Source organism: Caretta caretta, chromosome 18 (assembly GCF_965140235.1).
Source record: "Caretta caretta isolate rCarCar2 chromosome 18, rCarCar1.hap1, whole genome shotgun sequence".
In the NCBI taxonomy this organism is placed as follows: domain Eukaryota; kingdom Metazoa; phylum Chordata; order Testudines; family Cheloniidae; genus Caretta; species Caretta caretta.
Window position 1 is genome coordinate 11,200,212 of NC_134223.1, and position 25,835 is coordinate 11,226,046.

Here is a 25,835-nt window from a genome sequence, read left to right on the forward strand (position 1 = left end):
GGGAAGACAGGAACTACACAGCAGGGTGGAGTGGGGATGGGTAGTGTAGTCTCCGCAGGAACGTTTCTATCTAGGTGGTTCCTTTTCTGTTTCCCCTTCATTATTTATTTCTCTGAGCTGCTATTTTGCCTTTGTTAACACTTCAGCTTTTTCCAGTCCCTTCTACAGCTTCATCCTCCACCAAATACGCTTTCTAAACGCGTGATATTAGGGGGGATGGAAATCACACTCCAAGCAACCCACACAGTCACTGTACAAACATCTGTGAAACTGCTTCAGGGGTTGCTTGCAGGCTAATAAATCAGCTATTATCCAGCCCTCTCCTCCACACATTCCAGTGGAGTCAAGGTGAGGACTGATCATCTTAACCTATGATGTAATCTCATACTCCATGAAGGTTAAATTTGGTTCCAACTTCAGAACTCATTTGAGTATCTGGGCTCCAGGCCACAGCTCTTCAATCCAGCACTCCTATCTCAGGGAACTGTGCACAGCCACTGACAAGGAGGCATATCGGGGTCTCCCTGTATGGGGGGGAAAGGGGATTGCTGGCATGGTGGACAAGGGGGAAACAAAGGTTCACACAGAGCACCTGCCACAGAGCTAGAATGGAGGACCTGCTATAGGGGAAGGAGAGAATGGAAGTTTATATAAATGCCTGCCAAAGGGAAGGGGGAAGAAGGAATGGGTGTGCCCAAAGAGTCATTAGCACGGGGAGATTGCAGGGAGTCCCCGAAATAGAGGGGAATGGGAGAGTAGCTACTAAGTGTGCAAACCCCGTGTAAGATCAACTAAGCCAGGGCTTAAACCAAATTTTTTGCGCCTGATCCAAAGCCAAGTGCAGTCAATAGAAAGACTCCCAGTGGCTGCAGTGGCCTTTGTCCTTTCTCCATCTCACCCTAATTATAATAAAACATAGCATTAACCCAGGGCCAGCCTTGCTCTCTTTTTTCTTAGGCACACACATACACAGGTTTGAACTTGGGGGCGGGGGGAGGAAATAGGTAATTTCCCTCAATCTAATATCTCAGCCCTTGTGAAGAAGATGATTATGGTGCCCAGAATTTACCTTTACTCCCTCCTCTCCCAACACTAGCTATATTTTATACATCAGCTCTGCGGCAAGCAATACATTTTAGCACATGTATGATCTCTGTGGATATTTCTGCTCTTCTGTTCTAATTAGAAATAGGAACTTTCAGTTCTGAGCCTGAATTTAATTTACACTGAAGTTTATTGACACCCAGATGAAGGCTTCTTTCCACATTGCCGAATGCTGTAAATAAGCCTTAATGGGAATGAGAATTGGACCCTTTGGACCGTGAATTGCATTCCCTCGTGAAGAGGGAACCTGCAGGTGCTAAACTGCTTTCTTAAATGTTAAAATTGTTTGGTCTTTGAAATAAGAAAAAAAAACCCACCTTTTCATTTTCCTGGGACCGATCTGATTCTTTAACACTTGCATAATTACAGGGCACTTTATACAAAGTTTCAAGAATATCAAAAAGAAAAAAAGTGTGCCCACAGGCTAAACCACATTTAATTTTTTTCATCATAAAAGTCAGCAAAATTGTAATTTTAACCAACTACATTAGATCTCGCAAGAAAATGCATTTGATCCCCCTTGAAAAAACTGTTGTTTTAACAAGATTCATATATGCACAGGGCACACACCTCTATAACTAATTCCATTATTGTGGAAAACCCTTACAATCACAATCACATGAGCATTGTTATTCACAAAACCGCGTTGGTGTTCATAGCTGAAAGAAGAGTCATTTCTCCATAACCCATGTTGAGCCCTGGGAAACAACGAGGCACCCGTGGTTAACATGAAGAAAGTCTGGGCAAATTTGTCCTTTGTGGTTTCACTTCCTTCTTAGTTAACGACAGTATTTGGTGAGCTGACCTTCTGCTGCACAATATCAAGAAGTTTTAGTGAGAAACGTTATTTCAATTTGCTTCCGTCTTTACCACGTGCAACTTCCACTGAAGAGCACAGACAATAATAGAGATCCAGACTGTTGCCTTTTGGTTTTAGGAGCAGCAGGTCTTCTGCATGTAACAAACAAGTACAACAGAGAAGGCACGCACAAGAGGTTTTTTTAATGCTGCAGAGGAGCCAAAGACACATGCAGCAGCAGTAGAAACTGCGTGCTGAGCAGCTCAGAAGCTTTATGGAGAGGAATGGAGAATTCAAGAAGGAATGAGTGAAGGGAGTGCCCACGTTGGACCCAGCGTCATTTTGCAAACGAATTAGAGACAGCGAGTCTGGCTGCTGGGATTCTCCGGCTTGCTCTGCCTTACTGCATCCTCGGAATGTCACACTCTGGTCCCACCCATAACATAGTTCTTCCCTCCATCACACAGGTAGCGCGAGGCTTCACTGAGGTTTGTAAAGTGCACTGAGTCTCAGATAAAAGGCCAGTTGAAAACTAACATCAGGGCAGGGCTTGTGTAACAAACGAGATGCCAGAGTCTCAAGCAAATTTTTTTACTTTCATAACTGACACGGCAAGCCCAGAGGTGATACGGCTCTGAACTGCCGAGCCGAGAGGGGTTGGGGCTCAGCCCTGGCACAAATTAAGCCCTGCATAAGGAAGTACTTCTCCACACAATGCACAGTCAGCCGAGGGAATGCATTGCGGGGGGATGTTGTGAAGGCCAAAAGTATAACTGGGTTCAAAAAAGACTTGGGTAAGTTCATGGGAGATAGGTCCATAAATGGCTATTAGTCAAGATGATCAGGGATGCAACCCCAACCTCTGGGTATCCCTAAACCTCTAACTTCCAGAAGCTGGGACTGGCTGACAGGGGATGGATCATTTGAAGTTACCCTGTTCTGCTCATTCCCTCTGAAGCATCCAGCACTGGCCACTGTCAGAGACAGGATACTGGATTAGCTGGACCATTTGTCTCATGCAGTATGACTGTTCTTATGAATACACTAGAGAAGCATAATTATCCATCACTGTATTCTGTCCAATATAAAAACTACTGAGCCGGTAGTAATTCTGTGGTTCCTCTTAAAAAAAAAAACCTATCAAGAAGCACTGTCATGTAGCTCATTTTCCATAATCGTGCAAAAGCGCAGTCAGCATGGATGCATTACATTTACAGTTATAGATTTAGCAGCGTGAGAGGTTAGCATCTTGTATAATTTGATGACAAATCGAGAGGGTTTTTTTTTTTTTTTTTTAAAACAATATGTAAATAAGTGCTTCCGAGATCACCTCCTGCACTTCTTCCAAAAGCATCAGAAACTGACATGGTTTTAGAAAATGAGCAATGTGGCCTTTATATTTAAAAAAAAAATTAAAAAAAAAACCTCTCTTTGTTTTGTGAAATCAGTGTTTTTCCTTTGTTTTCCTTATAAGACCATATCCATATTCACCAGGCCTGCTTAATTCAGACTCGGAGGCAAAGTTCACTTTCTGTACAACATCTAAATATTCAAAAGCCTTTGGCTTTTTCTGGAGAAGGCCATGATGTAGCAGCACTGCCAATCCCAAACATCAAAATCTTGGAGTCTGAATTGAAAGAAACATGATACTTTTTTTTTTGATACATTTGGATAAAACAGCTGTAGAGAGGGCTCAAAGAATGCCGGACCTCCATTCTCTTTTTCCCTTCCTCTTGGACGCCTCGTCCCTCTTCTCCCTATTTATGTATGTCTTCTCCTATTTTATTTCTAGCATGTTATGTCTATCTCGTAGTGCCTGGTTTTGTATTGTACGATCTTGCAGCTTTGATGGGTTATAAAACGGCATAACTGCATTGAAGGTCCCGTGAAGCATGCAGTATTGGGAAATATATACAAGCTATAAGTCATTTACCTTTTTGATCTTTTCATTGTCTGTTTTCATTATCAAAATCATTTTAAAAAAGTAAATCATGGAAATCCTCCTTGAGTCCAGCTTCAAACTATTCATGAGATTGGCTTAAAAAAAAAAAATCTTGAATAAATGTCGGATTTGTTTTTATTTACAGTCTAGTTTCTGTGCCTTGAGGGCACACTTAAGTCATGTTTCCAAGCTTTTCTCCTCAATCATCAGGGCTAGAAACTTTTATTTAAAAATGAAAAAAAACAATGCTGAGATTCCCATGTGATCACATGACTCCAGGAGCTGGTACTTTCAGAAAAAAATGTGAGTATAGCAATAAAATCCCAAGAGCTGGTAACAATGATAGGAATGGGACAACTACTGTAATATAGATATAGGCTCCAATATTCAGTCTTTGGATCCTGACTTGAATTTTCACAATGGAGGTGCTTGGAAATAGATTTTATTCCATTCAGTTATGAAGATGGGGCAACTGTGGGGTTTGGATCAGGATCCAAAAGTCCTCAGAGTTTTGGAGTGTTCAAACCCGGGGTTTTGATTCAGTCCCATCTGTAACTGGATGTGGAGAAGAGGAGTGGAGAAAAATATTTGATGTGATCCATAATTGCAAATTCTTCTTGTTACTATTGACGATTCTCTTGTTTCCTGGATGAAATCAATTCTATGACACCTTATACCAAAGTTCTCCCATGACCCCCAACCATTCTTCCAGCACCTGAGACAATAAGGCATTCATGGCTCCCCAGTGCACTGGATATCACTCGCACTATGGGCATCTCTGTAGCTTTAGTCTTCAAGATCTGCTCTGCAAGACATCACTTCTCAGTGGCAGTGGTAGGGTGATGAAATTCCTTGCCCTCCTCCTCTACTGGAATCATTACATCACCTCCTGGAAACGATTCTGTCTCCTGCTGCGGATAATGCATTACAAGTTCTTTTTCCTCCGTGTTTTCTTGGGGCTCATCATTTTCATATCCTCTAACCGTGCAGTTCTTGCTGACGGGCACTTCTGAAATGGACCCCACAATCACAGTGTCGGCTTTCATTATATATATTTTGTCTGCGAAAGGAAGCAGATAGGAATCAATCCTGAGCATTACTAATGATCATTTCTGGTGCTAGACAGAGACTGTTTCCTCTGTTGCAACGCTTGGATGCCAAGCTGAGGTTTCCCAAAGTTCAGAGGTGTGCAGATCTGGCCCATCTCGAGCATAATTCCCCTCTATAATAAATGGTTACAGTCGTGCCGGCCTTTGATATGCGTCCCACTAGTTCTGAATAGTCAGTCTTGGATATTCATAAGGCACCTTTCATTTGGAATCTAAGTACTGAACACAGTGAATGAAAGGGAGGGCACGGAAAGGCCACGTGCAAGAGAGATCTGGATATTTCATACTATAAAATTTCCAATTTTTTTGGATCATATAAAAAGTTTGGGGTCAATATTTGTTCACTTCTCCTGCAAATCTCATCTGTGATTACTGAACCACCTTCCCTTCACCCAGCAGCATAAACTATGCTTGAAGTTCTTCTCTAACAGAAAGATGTGTTTGCTGCTTAACAATGATCAAGGCTCTGGCCCTTCTGCAAGGACCAGAGAAATTAATAACGCCAGCTACCAGAATGCCAGAGTCTTCTACGACCTTAGGGAATACGCTCTAGGTGGTTTTTGCTTCAATCTACAGCGACACCAATAGCGGCACGAAAAGGCTGCCTTTAAGCAAAGTTTTCAATTGAGAGGAAACTCAGATAGCTGTGACAAGAGGGATAACTGAACTCTGTTTTTAGGTCTTGCACAGGAGACTTGGTATCAGGGGTCAGGCAATGCAGGATCAGCTACACTGGAAAGGGTATTTTAGGACAGATTTGTAGGACATGAACGTAGTATCCAACATGTTAAACCTGGCCCTGATGGGAAAGGTCATTCAAGGCCTTCATTAGGACTTGAACGGTACACTCCACCCCAGAGGTCACTGAAGTTCAGTGGTACTGTGGGTAGGGGCCGGTACCTGGGGATGACAGACTTTACATTGTTATCACAGAATCACAGAAGATTAGGGTTGGAAGAGACCTCAGGAGGTCATCTAGCCCAACCCACTGCTCAAAGCACTACCAACACCAACTAAATCATCCCAGCCAGGGCTTTGTCAAGCCAGGCCTTAAAAATCTCTAATGATGGAGATTCCACTACCTCCCTAGATAACGCATTCCAGTGCTTCACCACCCTCCTAGTGAAAAAGTGTTTCCTAATATCCAACCTAGACCTCCCCCACTGCAACTTGAGACCATTGCTCCTTGTTCTGTCATCTGCCACCACTGAGAACAGCCGAACTCCATCCTCTTTGGAACCCCCCCTTCAGGTAGTTGAAGGCTGCTATCAAATCCCCCCTCACTCTTCTCTTCCGCAGACTAAACAAGCCCATTTCCCTCATCCTCACCTTGCAAGTCATGTGCCCCAGCCCCCTGGTCATTTTCATTGCCCTTCGCTGGACTCTCTCCAATTTGTCCACATCCTTGCTGTAGTGGGGGCCCAATACAGCAATACTCCAGATGTGGCCTTACCAATGCCTAATAGAGGGGAATAATCACTTCCCTCGATCTGCTGGCAATTCTCCTACTAATGCGGCCCAATATGCCGTTCGCCTTCTTGGCAACAAGGGCACACTGCTAACTCATGTCCAGCTTCTCATCCACTGTAATCTCCAGGTCCTTTTCTGCAGAAGTTACAAGTCCATCACTCACAGGGTGGGAGGGTTCTGGTGCATTTGCAGGACCTATGAAAGGCACTTAGTTCCGAAAGATCAGCACTAACGAGAACAGGGTAGCCCAGATTGGGAGCTGACTTCCATGGAATACCATACACCATGACCTGGCAGATGCTACTGGAAAAAATAAAATAGGCCAGGCAGCCAAGATCTCTGGGGAATGTTAATTCAGACTGTTTGAAGAACTAAGCCAGGATGCCATGACGTCCAAACATACAATCAGTTTGAAAACTGGCACACAACAATCCTGCACTTTAACGATAACCTTTCCTGGTGGAGCACAGTACAGGAGCTCTGTTCCAAAAACCCTACTGCCGTGACCACACCATGCCCTCTAGTCAACTTCACTTAAAAGTGTTTCTCAGCATTTGCACCAGGCATGAAGAGAGCGTGGATTGCATACAATACAGCAGTGGTTCTCAACTAGGAGTACGCAGAGGTCTTCCAGGGGTTACATCAACTCATCTAGATGTTCGCCTAGTTTTACAACAAGCTACATAAAAAGGGCTAGCGAAGTCAGTACAAACTAAAATTTCATGCAGACAATGGCTTGTTTATACTGCTCTATATATTATACACTGAAATATATAATATTTATATTCCAATGGATTTATTCTATAATTAAATGGTAAAAATGAGAAAGTCAGCAAGTTTTCAGTAATGTGCTGTGAAGTGTATTTTTATTTTTGTATTTTTATGTCCGATTTTGTAAGCAAGTAGTTTTTAAGTGCGGTGAAACTTGGGGGTACGCAAGATAAATCAGCCTCCTGAAAGGGGTACAGTCATCGGGAAATGTTGAGAGCCACTGCAATACAGAATCTGCAGCACGCCCCATCTCGTCACTCTGCAGTTCATCTGACAACCAGGCTTTGAAATGACACCGGTCACTAAGGAAGACCCTTCCTCGTTACACTAATGTGCTTAAATAAAGGGAAGCTCTCAAACCAAATCATTTCGTAACATCAAACTCAAATCTGCTCACTCATCTGTCTCCCTGTAACTGAGAGCAAGTTCCAGTGGAGATTTGTCCTTCCTTCAGATATACACATAGGGCCAGATCTCAGCTGGTGTCAATTTGCCTAGGTCCAGTGGAGTTTCTGCCAATTTACTCCAGCAGAGGATCTGGACCATCACTCAAGATTTTCTGCAGAGGAGAGGAGGCCCTCAAATGCATCTTCCCTTCCAGCCTCATTGCAGAAACTGCCTGTGAAACACGTCACTGGGAAAAATATTACCATCGTTTTAAAACGGTTTGCCAGGCTGGAGAAGAGTTGCGATTGAATATATTTTTTAAAAATATATTCAGTCATTAAAGCTTCACCCACTGTACTGCTTAATCCCACCCTGGGCATGCTCCCAGCTGCACAGGAAATGGCCTTTGCTCATTTTCTCCTTTGCTCCATATCAGCAGCTCTTGATTTCCCTTTAAGCAGTTTTCTTTGGCAGCAGTCACTCCGGGTTAGGAGTCTGTGCTGCTTGGTTGATTGTTAGAGGAACTGTCTGGAGCCAAAGTCATGCAACTGACAGTAAATGAAAACTTTTAAAAGCTGCCAGTAATGAGACAAATGGGATGAATTCCTTCCCTCCTCCCCAACACACACACTATTCTACAAAGGTGTACGAGACTCACCGATTCGGTTATTAGTGTGGTCCCTCACTCGGGAATCAGCAGGGTAGTCGGTGGCATTCCCAGTGCTCTGGATCATCTCAGCCAGGCTTGAGTCGGGACTGGGATTTTTTTCTGAGCTGGAGACGAAGTTGTTGTTGGTTTCCACAATGGGGTTGGGGAGTCTGTTTAGTAACTCCCTCTCTTCTGACTCTTTGTCAGCTTTCAGCATACTGAACCTCTTCTGTCGACATAAAGAGGAGATGAATAGGGCAGTGAACCTATAGCTCACATGACGAGAAACAAAACAGGGAGGGACCGCAGTAGCTTTGGAAGCAACCGCATCCCTCTGAATCAGGGAGAATAATAGTCGTATTCACAGAACACCTTCCATCAGTTGAGGTACAATTTTCAAGAGGGCCTAAATGACTTCCGAGCTTAGGAGCCTAATTCAAAGGAACCTAAGTTCCTTAGGGCCAGATTTACAAAGATACGAAGGTGACTAATGATGCTGATAGGTGTTTACCAGGATTTATAAAGTGCCTAAGCAGGTTAAACTCCTACCTGCAATTTTAGGCCCTAAATATCTTTGCACGTTGGGACCCTAGCTGCTTTTGAAAATTTTACTCCATCTTAAAGCACTTGAAATACAGAGGTGAATTAAGTCTCATAGCACTCCTCATCTGATCGAGGAGTAAACTGAAGCAGGGGGAAGTTAAATGACTCGTCCAAGGGCACAAACTGAGAAAGCGAGCGTCTTTGGCAGAGCCAGTGATAGAATCTAAATTCCCAGGCCTGTCCCATAAACACAGACCATCTGTCCTACAGAAATTGGATACAATGAACTTTGTGACACGAGACCTAAAAAATATATATCTCCTGCCTGCTCTGCATGACACAATCAGCAATGGGGATATATCACTGAGAACTGGCCTCAAAAGGACAGAAGTTATCATTGGCCTCCACCAGCTTGCCCTTTTTGGTCATGTTGCCGGACTCAGAGGCAAAGTCCCTGCACATCGAACTCTGAAGATCAACTATGAGGTCAGGAGGGTCACTGCCCGGTCACAGACTGGCAGCGGTCATGTGGTCGCCCGCGATTAACCTGGCTGCAGCAGATCAGTAATGATCCTGGGGCATTACGAGATACTGCACAGTGCGGTCATGGACATTCAGCGCTACAGACCTCCACTGTCTAAGCATATGGATGTTTCTGCTCTGCATGGTCTGATGGCATTTTCATGGAAGTAGCATCCATGGCCACGACTGTCCTCTCCCCAGCTGTAGCACGGCATGCTGTGCACCCGTGGTTGCTGTCCTAGAGGTAGCTGCACTCCAGCAGTGGAGTATAGAATTTGCAAAGCTCTAGGGCCGCAGTTCTCAAACTTCATTGCACCGTGACCCCCTTCGGACAACAAAAATTACTACATGACCTTAGGACGGGGGACCGAAGCCTGAGCCCGCCCAAGCCCCACCACTCTGGGCAGGGGAGGCCTGTGAGCTGGGCCCCGCCACCCAGGGCTGAAGCTGAAGCCTGAGCCCTGCCACTCAGGGCTAAAACCCTTGGGCTTCAGCTTCAGCCCCAGGCGGTGGGGCTTGGGCTTCGGCTTTAGCCCCCGGGCCCTAGCAAGTCTAACGCGAGCCATGGCGACCCCATTAAAATGGGGTCGCAACCCACAGTTTGAGAACCCCTGCTCAAGGGGAGTGTTGTACGTGTAAAACAGAAATCCCAGGGCGAAGAACTTTGTTTTAATGGATGTATTCAGGCAGAACTTCAAGCTAGACTGGTGTTAAGATGGTCTTGCTCTGTATTTAGTAGTAAGCTAAGCAAATAGCACAGCATGAACTTATGGAGTGCTGGGTGATCAAGGGGCAATGAATTTAAAGGAAAACAGATGCATGCACATTTCCCCTGATTTCTTGCCCTCTTGTGGAAGGTCAAGCAAGCACAGGATTTGAATTGGTATTACAGAACTGCCGCATGGAGTCACTGCAATCCTGTGTCAGAAGAGCTCCCCCGGCAGGGTTAATTATTATTCATTTATTTAAAGAGGAAACTCAGATCCAATTAACCAAAGCTATATAGCTCTCAGGTCACAAAGCCAAATTCTGCTGATGGTTCCTAGCTCTGCTGCTATTTGCACACGATTAGATCTGCAAAAACCAAGCAAGGGGTTTGAAGTGTGACGTTCCCAGCACTTGGCACCTGTCTGGCTCATTTTCTACGAAAAAGTACGAAAGGAAGCTTCATGGACGGCAGCAGCTGGCCGTGAAATATTGAACTGATGGTAGAAGTTTGTAAAACCACGTTTCTTTACAATTGGAGGTTTCAAAACATTTTAACAGGTGGAATGAAATGCTTTTAAAAATACAGAGCTCAATCGCAAGACGTAGCTCACTAGCCCGGCATACATGTTGGCTTCAAAGATGACAGACAAATAAATTTACAACAAAAGACATTTACTTCAATGGAGCCATGACAATTTACTGCAGCTCAGGATCTGTGCTCTAATGTTACTGTGTTTGTTTATGTTTGATTTATTCACCTCCAGCCCGGGATATTCTTACTTTATCATTACCATTGTTTTGTATTAACTGGGAATATCCCCACACTGTAGATGGGGGGGGGCATGATTTCCAGAGGGTCATGTTGGCTAACCAGCTTCAGTCGGCGTTGTTACACCAGGCCTGGCACACCCGGCAAATAATATCCTCTTAACACCCATTTTAGGACAAGTGCTCTTGCCCACACCTGCAGAAAAGGGAAGGGGAGACCAGAGGGGGCTCAATCCCAATGACTTCATTGGGGGTGACAAGTGGAGATGGGACGAAACGGCAAAGTTCAGATCCAAACTACTCCCAAAAGATCAGGCACGTTCGCATCTGTGATTTCAGTTCCCCCCCAATCTAATGACAACAGGTCAGAGCCTGCACTCCCCACTAAAGCAAAACCCCCATTAGCAGCAGGACATAGATGGGAATTTTGCCAGCGGAAGGCTTCCAAGATCAGGCCCCAAATAAGTACGGATACATCCCCACGTGCATTTACATCAGAGGTTACAATGGAAAGGGGCAAACTGAAGGGCAGGTTTACACTTAAAATGCTTTGGTGAAGATACTGATGGGAGACTGTCTCCTGTCGGTGTAGTTAATCCACCTCTGCAAGAGGGAGTAGCCATGTTGATGGAAGAAGCTCTCCTGCCGACATAGTGCTGTCTACACGGGGGTTAGGTTGGTAAACTGCCTCGCTCAAGGATGTGGATTTTTCACACCCCTGAGTGACGTAGTTACACTGATATAAGGCTGTTTTGTAGACCTGAGAAGGTTGTCACTGATGGTTTAAAAGGACATTATAAAATATCACTAATTATTTGTGCCCCTTTCAGGGAAAACAGGAGTGATTTGGGGAATCTATTTCATACTTACGGCACAGTTCTTCATCAGATCAGAACCTACAATGAGAAGGGGGGGGGGGAAATCACATATCATGGGTGAGTTTATATTAATTTAACAATCACAAGATTGTTATTATCAATTATCAATGCCTCATCTTGTATTTGTACAGCAGCCTTTACCCTGAGGGATTTTAAGTTATTTTACAAACTGACGTACCTTTTGCATTCCTTCCCTACTACTAAAATGCGGGCACATTTGGAGCGAATGCAGCTGCTGTTTATATAACCAATAGTTTAAGCAGAGTAGTAAAGGAGAACCCCATATTCAATAAAGAATGAACCACACATGCCAGATGTTAGTCACGTTGATTAACGCCCCGCTGAATGTATTTAGATACGAGGGCAACGAGAACAGAAGAAAAGCCGGATAGAACAGACTATCCGATTGAAATCGCAAGGGGAGGTTAGCTGGGCAAAATGTAATTGTGAGGCTGGCAGGCCAGATGGCCGCTCTTGCCCAGGCTGCAGGAACTGGCTAGGAGCAGACAACCTCATAGCTGGAGACCAGACCAGGTCAACGGTACATTAGTTTTGCTCAGAATAGGTAGTTTTGCTTAGTCTTATCAGAATGTATTTAGTGTTTAGATTTTATGAAATGCTTGTAAGTTGCTGCCTGCATGAATCTCACTTGTAATGTCTGTATTCCAGGCTATAAGACAATATGTAAGTTGTGCTTTATAACTTTAAAAAGGTTTGCCCTGAACTTGTGAACTCAAGCATGGGAACCATCCCCCATTCCCTCCGCCCAATCAGAAGGGCTATCAAGGTCAGATGTCACAGTAACAGCCGTGTTAGTCTGTATTTGCAAAAAGAAAAGGAGGACTTGTGGCACCTTAGAGACTAACCAATTTATTTGAGCATGAGCTTTCGTGAGCTACAGCTCACTTCATCGATCAATTCAAGGTCAGATGGGCCATCAAGAATCATTGCAATACAAAGGACTGGTTAATGGCTCTATCCATGAGTGAAAGGCTATGTGCAAGGAAGCTCCTCCTGTGGGCTTGGAAGCTGAATGAAGGAAATAAAACAAAGCCACAGGAAAAATGTTCAACTTTTTAGCTGTTTGCACTCTGAAGTGCCAGAGACTCGAAGGGCACGTCTACACTTGCCATTTAAAGCGGGAAAATTCCCTTTTTTGCGCAAAGACTGTGGGAGCGTCTACACTTGCCAATGACTTTTTGCGGTGAAACTCAGAAGTTTCACCGCAAAAAGAAAACCGCCTCCACGAGAGACGTACAGCCCTTACCGGTGATGCTTTTGTGGGGATGTGCAAGTGAAGACATGTTTTTCCTGTTTACAGAGCTTTTAGCCTCCGCAGGATCCCCACAGTGCCTAGGTGGCCGCTCTGGCCAGTAGCTCTGTTGCTCTGACGCCAGGTAAACAGACGTCCGCCCCTCCCCATGTAAAGCCCGGGAACTTTGAAACTCCCCTTCCTGTTTTCTTGGCAAGTGCTCACTTATCAGCTGGCCAGGTGATGCTGACTGCTCCACGATCCCCTGCTTGGGGCAAGGCTGAGCTACTAGAGCTGATCAATGTTTGGGGAGAGAGGGCCGTGCAGGGACCCAGGGTGCCCCACGATCATCCCTCCCTCCCCTTCCCACAAGGAGCTGCCCTGTGGGATAGCTACCTTGATCCACGATGGAAGTGCTGCAAACGTAAACACTCTCTGAGCCCTGTGGAAGTGAGTACACAAACCAGTGCTTTTCTTTCACCCGTTCACTATCACCAGTGAAACTGACAGCGCAAAAACTCTGCAAGTGTAGACACAGCCTATACTGAAGCCAGAGATCCCCAAGGGCTTCCTCCTGGGTCTGCCCTGAAAGACGCTTGGAACTGACCGATCACTACAACTGTAGCTCACGAAAGCTCATGCTCAAATAAATTGGTTAGTCTCTAAGGTGCCACAAGTACTCCTTTTCTTTTTGCAAATACAGACTAACACGGCTGCTACTCTAAAACACTACAACTGTCACTCTGACGATTTAGAAGGTAACTCATGCATGTGTATAGGTTTGCTTACTTTAATCCGTAAATAACTCTCCGATTTCTTTTTCCTAGTTAATAAGCCTTTAGCTAGTTTATTACAGGATTAGCTACAGGCGTTGTCGTTGGTGCAAGAGCTAGGGGGCTAATTGATCTGGGGGTAAGTGACTGGTCTCTTGGGACTGGAAGCAACCTGAATATGGTGTGATTTTTTTGGTGTAAGTGATCATTTATAACAAATGTCCAGTTTGTCTGGATGGCAAGACAGACTGCAGAGTCTAAGGGGACTGTCTGCAACTCCGTGGTAAGGCTAGTATGGTGATCAAATGCGAATTCCTTGTTACTGGCTTGGTGAAATCCACTTCTAGAACCAGGAGCGTTGGAAGTACCCTAAAAGCACGGGGAGGGGGCGCCCCCCAGGCACCTGAACCACGACACAAACACACCCCCAACGGCGCCCCTTCCCCCAAGGCATCGCCCCCTGCTCACTTCTCTTCACCCCTCCCAGTCACTTGTCCATACTGCAGGTAATAAGTGAGAAGGCCCTGGCCACCTGGCCCCCCCCAATCCAGAGCCCCTGTCTAGAATACACCACCAGTTTGGAGCGTCTGCCCTGCTGTCGGCACTCATGGTCCTGAGCCACTCCAGACAGCATGACAATAATGACTCAGGCTCGAGTTTGGTTAGGGTACTGTGGTTAATGCCCTCTCCGCTCTTGTAACACATGCCACAAGGCCTTCAGTGGTCAGGGACTGTGGTTTTAAGTTGCATCTAAAAAACAGCACACCTCCAGCAGCATTGGGCCCCACTTACTACGCAAGGGCATCAATTCAGGTGGAAGAGCGCCATCTGTTGCACTGTTCTAATAGTGCTGGAGAGAGCAATGCCATGTCTTTTCACGGGCACCCGCCGCAGAAGTCTCCTAATGTAAAAACGTTTCTCGGTAACAGTTGTCCGAATCAATACAAAAATGGATTGAAATTCAGCTAGAAAACCTTCCAAGACAGACCAGAACGATGGCTCCAGCCTCTATCGGTCACCTACCCTGACGTACAGATCTGGGTCTAGCTGTAGTGACTGGATACAGATCAGGAGCTGAGAAAATAAAGTGACACCATGTTCAGCACCAGAGTAGCTCTGGAACATCTGGAGAACTAGATTTGATCATTACCAATGAAGATTACCCTTCCCCTCTCTCCGCTTGGGGCTATACCAGCTAACACACTTCCTGCACAAAACAGACCCCGGACAACACTGGTCTGTGCTGGGTAGAGAGACGTTTTGTTACCATTTCTCCCACAGCCTCTGAGAAACTCCCCACGCAGCCTGTGAGCTCCCGTTTGTTTCATGGCAGCACCATCTCTTTCTTCCTCCACGAACTGCTTATAGAATTCGAACCTTTAAAACCGGGAGGTCAGGATCTGCCTGGAACCCTCACCCAGCCCTGCCTGCCTCCCAAGGGCTGGTGGCTTGGCCCTTCTTCCCGACACATGCAGCAGGCATCCAAACCTCTGGGAGAACAGGTGACACTACCAGCATGCTACGGGTTAATGAACAGCTAGAGGGCTCAGGAAACTCACTCTTCCTACTCAGAGTGAAGATCCGCCGCTTGCAAACCTTCCTTTGCCAAACCGCCAGCATACCAACGAGTAGCACCATGCTGCAGAGAACCACCGCACCCCAGGGAACAAAGCTCCCATCACCTGCAACACAGAGCGGGCATAAGGGGTATCGTTAATGAAGCTGCATGTTCTCCAGCTTGGGTTTGGGGTTTTTTTTAAAAGGTATGGGGGGGGTCCACAGGCACTATGAGAGAGAAAGATGTTCCCACACCAGAACACGCACGCAGACCCAAGCCCACCTTCCTGCGCTGCACTCATCACGTGCATTATCAGCGCTGTTACCTGTCTTGGCGGTCTTTTCTGTAGCTATATCTGAGGTAGGGGACGTGCCAGCTGCCTGTTTTGTATCCGATCCATCGATGGTTCCCGTAGCGGTCCAGTTGGCATCGCCAGAGGCTGCGTCACTCGTGAGGATGCTGGCCCTGGTCACTGGCTTTGTGGCAGTGTGGGAATGCTGGCCTCCCACGGTAGTTGGCTGCTCACTCAGGTGCGGTGGTCTTGCCTTGCTGGAATCCTTTGGCTCGTTGCTGAATTTCCCAGACAAAGTGGCAGGTGTGAGGTACATGGGAGGCGGATCTATGCAGACTTGGTCGTGTGTGGAATTTCCGCTGCCCACTGCTATCTTGTTTAGCTTGGCACAGCTGGGAAGGGGAAGGAGAACACGGAGGTTATGGGTCACAGAGTAAAATGCATGAGGAATCCTTGGGGGAATGGAAGACAGGAGAGAGGTTACCTGAATGATAACCACCCCCTTGCTCATTTTTGTGTCATCTGCCCTTAGCCAGAAGCTCATCCCTTCCCATTACTCTTCCCCCTGCCCACAGGATCTCTTTAAGCCAGATACAAATCTAACATTCATGTTCAAGTCTAACCCACTCTAGTCAAGTGAGCTCGAGGTTAGAGGGGTTCGTCCATCCCCACTCAAAACGCCCCCTGGCCATGGCGTCTGGTGCAAACAATAAGAGAAATAGAGATGCTCTCAAATCTCTGCTCACTAGCAAAAAGCTGGGCTTACTCTGTGTGAGGCTTGCAGTGTTCGGTGCTGGAGTGCCGATCAGAGAAGGTACCCGAAGGGCATTCTTCGCAGGAGACATCAACTTCTGAGGTGCCTGCAGAAAAAAAAAAGATCGTCAAGCCATACGTGACAGAGTGAGCCGTATCACCAGCACCGTCCCATGGTCAAAGACAGAGGAGACTGGCTGGCATGGGTGGGATGCTTACCTCTGGCTAGGACTCCAAATCCTGGCTTGCAGACAGTGTGGGAAATGCATCGCGCACAGCTGTTCAGAACTGCAACCTTACAAAACAGCCCTGCTCGGCACTCACACACCCTTCTGGAACTGAAGGAGCAAGGGACTTTCTCCACAAGGTCGAATTCTGAAAGGGGGAGTGAGAAAAAATTAGCATGGAGGAGATGCAGGAGAGGAGAAGAGTTGAGCTATTTCAATCCAGGTGTCCTGGAAAGCAGGGTGGGACACGAGATAATGAGAGTTCTGTTCAGCGACAACTTAAATCACAATAGCAGGAGAAGTCTGCAGACCAATGGGCTGGAGTCTTATCAACCAAGCAGGGATCAGGCTTGGTCAATAGCTGAATGGGAGACCTCTGGGGAAATCCCAGGTCCCCTAGGAAGTGGCACTGTGAGGTAGTAGGTGGCATTCCACTCACTAAGTACTGAGCCAGCACAGGGGGCCATTTTGCTGCTGGAAATGCCATTGTGAATGAAATGTCATTACTGGGGTCCAACCACTTGTGGGCTGTCACGATCTCACTGCAAGATCGGGGTGTTAACTCTCCCGCCTGAGCTAAATTTTAGCTCAGGCAATTGTGTTCCATCCCCCTAAATTTTCCTGGTAGCATCTCTTAAACATGGCACTAGCCTCCCTGTTCTAACCTGGTGGGTAGCGTTGTTGTGCATTGATAAACATTTCTGGGTGTCACCCCAGAGGTAGCTGCAATCCCAGTAAGGCTTGCACTTCAGTTCTGCATCTGCAAAACTCTTTGGGATCCACTGGGGTGAAAGACACAAGAGATGGGAAGAACCAAGATGCAAATCTGAATTCAGATCCAAGCTCCCTGGTTCGTTCCTCTCTCTAACATTATGTCACAGGGTGGGATGACTTTTCGAAACTGAACCAAACATCCAAGTCAAGTATTTGGATGCTCAAGTAGGCGCACAAAGTGGGAAAGTAAAATAGCCAGACATGCACTCTCCAAGGGCCTGATTCAAATTCCACCGAAGTCAGTGGAGTCTTTCCATTGACTTCCGTGGGATTTGGATCAGGCCCCAAATGCAGCCTTTGGATGTCCTACTGAGATACCCAAATATACAAACGGGACCCATTTCACATAATGGGGATACCTTACTGCAGTGCATCTTAACCTGAAAGGGGACTCACATCAGCCCGGTGCTGCAGCTGATGGTTCAAGGACTAAGACGATGCGGCTTCCCTCGCCAGTCCAGACAGGGAGTGGAAAGGCAAGAAATCAAGATACAATGAAACTGGCCCAGCTCAAACCCAGAGAAGGTGTCGGCATGATGTAAGTGCCGGAGATAAGCAAAACAAATACCTGGCTTGCATGACACGCAGGCCTTGCAGTGTGGCTTCCCTTGCTCCCTGTTCAGGAAGTGCTCAGGCTCACACTGCCCACAGTCCCGGCCTGGATCTGTGGGACACTCTTTCTGTTTATGGTAGCCTGAAAGAAAGAAGCAAAAATCAATAAGAAGCCGAGGGCGAGAACCATCCTGCCAAATGCTATGCCTGCCCGGTAGCATCCTCTACTGGCCAAGTCTCAGTTTCTCTTTCAAATAGGCTTTTCTCTTCCAGCAACACCCTGCTTTATCCTCACCATAAACGGTTCCCATCAAAACAAAGTTCTCAGAGTCCAAATTTCATCCTGCCCAGCCCTCCCTGGCCAGAGTTGTCTTCTACTGCACTGCAGCCTGCTTTCTGCTCCAGCCCCTGGCTCTCCTCCTTGGGGCTGGGGGTGTAATTGAGGCCAGCTGTAGGGCCTCTGCTAGCTCCTTCCTCCAGTCAGTCCTTTCACTCTCCCGCCAGGAGGATTCCTCCAGCCACTGTCTCCATTGCTTTTGAGGGAGGATAGAGTGTATATCTATATATCTATTATTATATATATAATGTTTCCCTCCTAGAGCTTGTCCTGATTAGCTGAGAGAGGAATCCTGCCCGCCCACTCCACAAAACTCCTGATCCCAGGGCCTTAAAGAAACTGCCTTCCCTGGGTCTTCATCCATGCTTAAAAAGCCCCAGCACTTCAAAGGACACACCCCAGAGCAGGTGTTGACTGACCACTGGTGATTACTAGCCTTTAGGGGACAGTCGCCCCGTTATATGTCTGAAGGCTCCTCAGACCACCTCCCACACAACACTAGGATGGATCTTCTCTCCACAACTGCCGCCGGGAGGTTACAAATGGGAAGATAGAGGGGGCTGGCAGGTCTGCAGGGCAGTGCCCCATTGCCAGGCAGATTCCTCAGACAATTGCTCCTCACTGGCTCCTTCAGGTCCCTGGTAGCAACACGCAGGGCTGGTGCTAAACATTTTACTGCCCTAGATATCCGCTTTCCTCTCAACTGCTGCCAGCATCTCGGGGAGGCTGGTGCAAATGGGAGCTCGAAGGGGCAGAGCTGCACCCTCAAAAGCTGTGCAGGAGAGTGGAAGGAGGCCAGGCTGGAGCCTCTCTGGTGCAGCTCCTGTGGGGAGCAGGGGTGGCTGGGCCAGAGGCACCTCTAAAAGGTCAGTAGTCTAAGCAGCTGGGTACGCGGTCTAAGGAAGGCCCTGACTATACCATGGAGATCAGAAGGGCGGCAGAAAGCTTGGCCCCAGGAGTTGCTGGGAGGCGGGTAACCACGACCAGCGAGGAAGGCACAGTAGCAGCAGCATGCACACAAGGAGAAATCCCAGCAGCAGCCCGGGAATGGGGCACAGGGTGGGAGAGAAAGAATCCAGGGACACGGCCCACCTCTTTCTGCACAATGCCAACGCCTCGGAGGAAAACAACACACTCACTAACCATTCTGGCAAGCCCAGCGTGGGCGGTGCAGGTGACAGCATCAGTGCTATATTTAGGTGACTAAAGGCCACCAGACATCTCCCAGCTACGTGGCTCCCACCTCCCACTGTCTGGAGCCAGGCTCACTAGGGCGGGGACTGCTGCAATGCCCGTGCTCAGGCCTGCCACACGGTCCTTTAAAAAAAATTAAAAAAAAAAAAAAAAAAGCTATTTCCTTTAGCAACCAGCTGTGTCAGGAACTGAGGCTGAAATAATGCCCTGCAGAGAGCTGGCTGAGTGTGGCTGTGGATCAGATGACCGGCAGCCCATGGAGTAAACACTGCTGGCCTACTCTGGGATTGTGCTCGGAGGAATGATGGTCTAGTCCAGTGGACAGGTTCAGGGATGCAGACGTGCAGCTGTGGTTGGTGGACTGGGACTAGGGTGAGCAGCTAAGGGAGGACGGCACAGACAACCTTAATTCTGCCATTTCCTAACTTTTGAGGGCTTGATTTTGCAACCTGAATATTCTTTTAGTGTCATTTTTGCTATGTAGTATAGTATCTATTTGTCCAGGGAATGTTCCTCTCCCTGATCCTTTTTTAATGCTCTTCTCCCCCTAGATTTCCTCCCTCCCCTTTTCTCCTCTCTCTCTCTCTGCTCCTCTTTAACCCCCAGTCTTCCTTAAGCAGAACAATAAGCCAACATCCTTCTGGTACAACTCCCAGCCTCTATAAAAATGGGGAAGCCCCTTTGAAGGCAATGAAGCCACACTGACATACACCAGTTGAGGATCATAGAACCATGGGGTTAGAAGGGACCGCAAGGGTCACTAGTCTAATCCCCTGCCAAGATGCAGGATTTGGATGGTATAGACACAACAGGACAGATGGCTATCCATCCATTTGAGTAGGTTCCAAACTGGGTAAAAGCAGCTTCCTCAGCCCTAATTTCTTGTTTTACTGGAAGCAGTTCCCTTCTTCCTAATTTGTAAGGTCTCAGCTGGCCACACACACCAGGGTGGGTCTCTCACGAGCCCCGGCATAGTCGTGACATCACATGGCCACAGCTCAGGAAGGATGCCCTGCTACTGACCCAATCCAACTTCATGCAAATACTCTCAGCCAAGCACAGTACCCCCGCGCGCTATCAGCCTAACAAATAAATGTCAAAAATTTCCTTTTGAGGAAAAAAAAAAAAAGAAAAACGTTTTTACAAAGAGGGAAATGCCACAAAATGCCCCGCCCACTGAACTACTCTGGCCAATGGGGCTAGCTTCAGGCATTTCCAGGACTCGGTCTCACTAAGCCATTTCCTGTTTCTGACCACAAGGCTCGTTAGTCTTTATGAGTCATGGCTAGCTTCCGAGCGGCCTGCTGCCGGCGCCGAAAACAAGCTGCCCACCTCCATCTCCTCTGGAACACTTTCTGAACTGTTTTGACTCTGAAGAAAGCAACAGAGTTTCCCCTGTGCCGTTTGCTATTTTTATGGCCTGCGATCGGATGCAAATTGAGCTTCACAGTTTTACTGGACAGTCTGAAACCCTGCAGCAGCAAATCTGTGGGTCCGATTCTTGGGCAGTCACTCGCAGCAGTGCAGAGTGAGTGCAAAACACCCGCAAATCACTATGGCAGCGTTTTACACCTGCTGTCCACGCGCTGCACACAGATGGACGTGACGACGCAAAGTGCAGGGCCGTGCAGACTCAAATTCAGCGGGATGCAAATTAAGGACCCAATTCTGCGAGGCTCTGAGCACCTCCAATGAGGTGCTGAGGGCCTTATTGCTCATGGCACAACTCCTTGCCAGACCAAGTCCACAGGGTATGTTTACACCCTGGAGACCATATTGGCATTGCTATTCCATTGTAGCTATGCTGGCATAACCCCATAATAGAGACACTGCCTACACTGATGGAAGGGGTTGTTGCATCAGTGTAGGAACCAACACCTCCCCCAACGACAGTAGCTAGGTCGATGGAAGCATCCTTCTGTCAGCACAGCTGCCTCTGTGCTGAGGGTTAGGTCTGCAAAGCTACACTTATTGGGGGTGTGTGTGGAGGAGGGGGCAGCGGTGGTTTGGATTTGTCACCCCCACCCCCAACCAACATAGCTACTTTGACCTAAATTTTAAGTGTAGACCAAGCCTAAATGGTCAACGCCTAAAAACAAGCAGGGGGTTATGCCCTTCATCCTGCAGATCACTGGGACGTTTGAGGGGAGGGGATCTGGATCCAGACCTGTTGCTCATTCATAAAACCGCGCACTGCACACCTATGCAGGGAACAGAAAGAACTCCCCCCACCACTGCACGTTGCCTAGTTCATTTGCACCAGTAAGATGCGCCGTCATGTTTGCCTGTTAACTGTTACCGCGTTACAAACATACAGACCTGAGGGACATTGGTAGCAGCAGCGTTGTGAAGTTTCATCATAGAGCCAGTTCTCTCGCACATCACAGGACTGAGGTGAGGGCATCGACGTCTAGAAAATCAAAGAGACCAAAGATCGCAGAAAAGCTCAGGAGTGAAGCAGCAGCATTCAATGTACAGCACGTCGTAATTACCCACTATGCCCCCCGTCCAAACCGCAGAAAAGCCCAGCTTTGTGCAGCTCTTCCCTGTGCGCGAGTAGACGAGCGGCGCGTGGGAATGGGAAGCTGCATTGCAACCCGCCCATCTGCCATTTCAGTGCTCAAAAGCCTACGGTGACAAACGCAACTCCATGGACTGCAGTACTGTCCTAGAATGACCCCCTGTCCACTCCGGACCAGGACTTGGGAATAACCAGCGTAGACTCCCTAAGGAATCCATATCAGGTTTTAGACCGGACTATGCTAAGAGTATAAACCCTTTAGCATATACAAGTATATGCTAAAACTATGCAAAGGATGCTAGACTTTGGGTCATAGTCAGGGCTATGTAGCTATCCAGCCAGAATGGACATGATAAATAAAACTCTCTACATTAATCATCAGTTTTGTGCGTTATTTCCAGGCATCCGGTGACCTGGGCCACTCGCAACAGGTGCATGCCATCCTTCTCAAAGATGCTTGAAACTACCTTGTTGCAGTTCTGCCATTTTGTTAAGCTCCTGTTTGTTAACGGGGTCCAGCAGTCTCCTCTCCCATGTATCAGTGTAGTAAATATATAGCCGTGTTCAATTGTGTAACTGGATATAATCCAACCCAAAGACCTGCTTGCGATTCAATTGTTTCACTGGTAACATGGGGACAGAACCTGCAGCGACATCAGTAGCAGTTTGGCCCAAGGGGAGAGCCTGCAAACCCTTACTCCCATGCCCAGTCCCACTGTCTTCAGTGAAGCTTCTCTTGTGCGTAAAAGGTTTTCAGGAGTGGCCTCTGCTCTGACCTTCCTTAGATAAAAAGACTCAGTTGGGAATTGTCTCAGGAAGGAAATAAACCGGCAGGCACCTCTGCTCAGCGGCTTCAGCACCTTGCTTAGAGCAATCTGAAGCACATACTGGGAAATTTCACTCGTACGAGTTTTCTGATGAGATCATTTGAACTTGGCAGTCTCCCATTCAAACCGCTCCCCACCCCGTTCTCCGAATTCCATTTTCAGCAACTGGTGGAAAGTGTAAAATCGTCTGAAACCGCAACTTGTCTCAGAAAGAGATGGAACCAGGAGATCCACCATAGACCATGCCTCTTGTTAGCGCTTTGACAGGTAACAAGGACCTCAGGAAATCCACAGCAGATCAGCATCCTCTTGGCTTCTGCGGGAGAATTTCCCCCAGTCCTTCGGCATAACACTTCACCTTTCTACAATGCCTTCTGTAGACAGTGCAGAGTCTCACTGAGCTTTACCAGCATTCATCCACTAACTTCACACCCAGCCTCTGAAGCTCTCTCTCTTTTCTATGGATGAGGAATCTGGTGCCCTACAGCAGAACGATAGGAAAGCCTGGAAGGGTATGTCTGCCCTGCAATTTAAAACCCGTGGCTGGTCCATGCCAGCTGACTCGGGCTCGGGCTAAGGGGCCATTTAACTGCGGATCTAGCTGGAACCTAGGCTCTGGGAGGGTCACAGAGCTCAGGCTGCAGCCCAAGCCCAAATGGGTGGACTGCATGAGCCTGAATCATGCAGCTGCGGGTGACTAGTTGCAGGATAGACACACCCACTGGAATGGAGTCAAATGGCAAATTAGTATCAGAATTGGAAATAGAACCTCTCTAACCACTAGCACACACTACCTTCTAGAGACAGTAATCGAACCAAGGATCCTGACACTTCAAACAGACTCAAGAGGCTGCCTGAGGAAGGGGGATCTCCTTGTCTCTCCTGCAGAAGCACCTTAGCTAGCCAACCGTTCTAAGACTCATTTAAGCAGCAGGAGGTGACGTTATTAAATCAGTCATTTAGAGAGAAAGGTCCCTCAGAGGTCACCCTAGACTGTTTCAACTAAGACATTGTACTGTGAAGGGGATTAGAACTAAGCCCAGTTTTTCTACCCAGTTTTAAAAAGACAAATTTAGAAACCACAGTCAGTGGCCATATCTAAGTCCTGCTGGGCCAGCTTTTCTGTAACTTCTCTGGAAAGTCACTGACAAGGGCAGCGCTTCTTTCCTGGCTCTCCGATGAGATCCGACTTTGGGCTGTAAGGGATGGTCAGCATGAGATCAAGTTGAGCAATGTCGCTTTAAATGATTGATACAACATTCAGCTTCTTCCACTGAATTTTCTGGAAAAAACATAGGAGATTTTCATCATTTAATTAAATGCGAGGGTTTTTACAAAGTTTAACATATTGAACATACAGGACCAGATTTGGCTCATAGTTACCATTACATAAATCTGCAGTATGGACTTATTCCAGATTTGACTGAGAGAAGAATCTGGCCCACAGCCAAATAACGACTGATAAATTAAAAGGAGTACTTGTGGCACCTTAGAGACTAACTAATTTATTTGAGCATGAGCTTTTGTGAGCTACAGCTCACTTCATCAGATGCATTCAGTGGAAAATACAGTGGGGAGATTTATATACATAGAGAACATGAAACAATGGGCGTTACCATACAGACTGTAACCAGTGATCACTTGATCACTTGTTGTGTATGGTAACACCCATTGTTTCATGTTCTCTATGTATATAAATCTCCCCACTGTATTTTCCACTGAATGCATCTGATGAAGTGAGCTGTAGCTCACGAAAGCTCATGCTCAAATAAATTGGTTAGTCTCTAAGGTGCCACAAGTCCTCCTGTTCTTTTTGCAAATACAGACTAACAGCTGCTACTCTGAAACCCGTGATAAATTATTGCACATCTGCAAACAAAATGTGACTCAATTACTTAATGCATCATTTTCCCACAAGAGGGCAGCTGCCTGCCAGCTTATCACTTATTCACTGCTTGAAATCCACAGCCTGGCAGATTGATCCGCTGCCAAGGCCAAGTCTGAAAATGACACAGCAGTAACACGCACTCCACCCACCATTACCACACTGCAGCTGGCATAGTAGCGTTACTGCCTTTATTATCCTCTAAGCAAAATCCCAAAGTGCTCCGAGCCCGTAGAAAACTTTGTAAAATGCTTCCTTAAAATCAAGGCACGGTTTCTCAACCGTGGAACGTCTCCTTCTGCTGACCCAGCTTCCCTGTTTCTTGGCCATCCACCAAGCCTCACTGAGCGTTTATCACTTACGCTGTGTCATGAGCACGAACTTTACTCATCAAGCTCTTTCCACTGTCCGCTCGGTGGCAGCGGACACCACATTTCTGACTGGGGCCTTTGTCAGCCTCCCCTTTTCATTCCCTCAACTATTCGTTCCTAGCTCAATCAGTCAACAGCAGCGCAGGACGGTCGAGTTCTGTGACGTGTGATGAACGAACAAGGGCTCTTGAGAAGTGACAAATGGGGCACTAGAATTAGCTGTGCATTTTGCCCCACATCCGCAGTCCCTGCAGTAGCAGCAAACCATTAATGCCTGATCAAGGCCGAAAATGAATTATATAAGCACAACTGACAGCAGGGAAATGATGTGGGCTTCGCTTCTTTAACATGTACCAGGTTTTCTATAACCTCGGTTTCAGAATTTCACACTTCTGATGTCAAAAATGTACAGTGACAACCACAAGGTTGTGTGGGACGAAGGCAAAAGTGTATCCAAAACCGACTGGCGGGCCGCGTAGCGTGAAGGCATTTGGGGTTGAGAGCGGCATGTTAAAAATTATAAGGCCAACTGGGTACACGTGCGAACTGAATGCTTGGGGAATGTGGGGCTCAAAGTTACACATGGGAATTACAGGCAGGAAGGATGGCGTATAAGAGGATCTAACTGATGTAACACACTCAGGGACAGAAAGTGTGAATTACCTCATTTTAGCCGCCTTTAACCAGGCATACCCATGTGTCACTTTCAACCCCCCTATGCATTTGCTCTGATTACGGACCGGATTCTACTGTACATTAAAGGCTTGGTTGGTTTGATTTTTTTTTTTTTTTAAAACGAGTTCAGTGTTTTCAGCCAGGGTGAGTGGCCTAGAAATAAACCTCAGTGTTTTGAGAGAGCAGAAAAGAGA

The 25,835-nt window shown here is 47.0% G+C and overlaps 1 protein-coding gene across 1 annotated transcript in view; it reads right to left on the reverse strand.

Annotated features, from left to right (window-relative positions):
• Window positions 1–1,521: 1,521 nt before the first annotated feature.
• The window catches only part of TNFRSF8 (TNF receptor superfamily member 8), a 39,190-nt gene continuing 14,876 nt past the window's right edge, over window positions 1,522–25,835 (reverse strand). The window contains exons 2-11 of the mRNA XM_048825088.2: window positions 21,682–21,772; window positions 17,848–17,973; window positions 16,498–16,653; window positions 16,292–16,385; window positions 15,559–15,917; window positions 15,235–15,357; window positions 14,699–14,749; window positions 11,643–11,668; window positions 8,241–8,460; window positions 1,522–4,905 (exon numbers count right to left, since the gene is read on the reverse strand). Coding sequence (XP_048681045.2) covers window positions 4,661–4,905; window positions 8,241–8,460; window positions 11,643–11,668; window positions 14,699–14,749; window positions 15,235–15,357; window positions 15,559–15,917; window positions 16,292–16,385; window positions 16,498–16,653; window positions 17,848–17,973; window positions 21,682–21,772 — 1,491 coding nt within the window. The 3' untranslated portion in view covers window positions 1,522–4,660. The remainder of the gene's footprint in view (window positions 4,906–8,240; window positions 8,461–11,642; window positions 11,669–14,698; window positions 14,750–15,234; window positions 15,358–15,558; window positions 15,918–16,291; window positions 16,386–16,497; window positions 16,654–17,847; window positions 17,974–21,681; window positions 21,773–25,835) is intronic.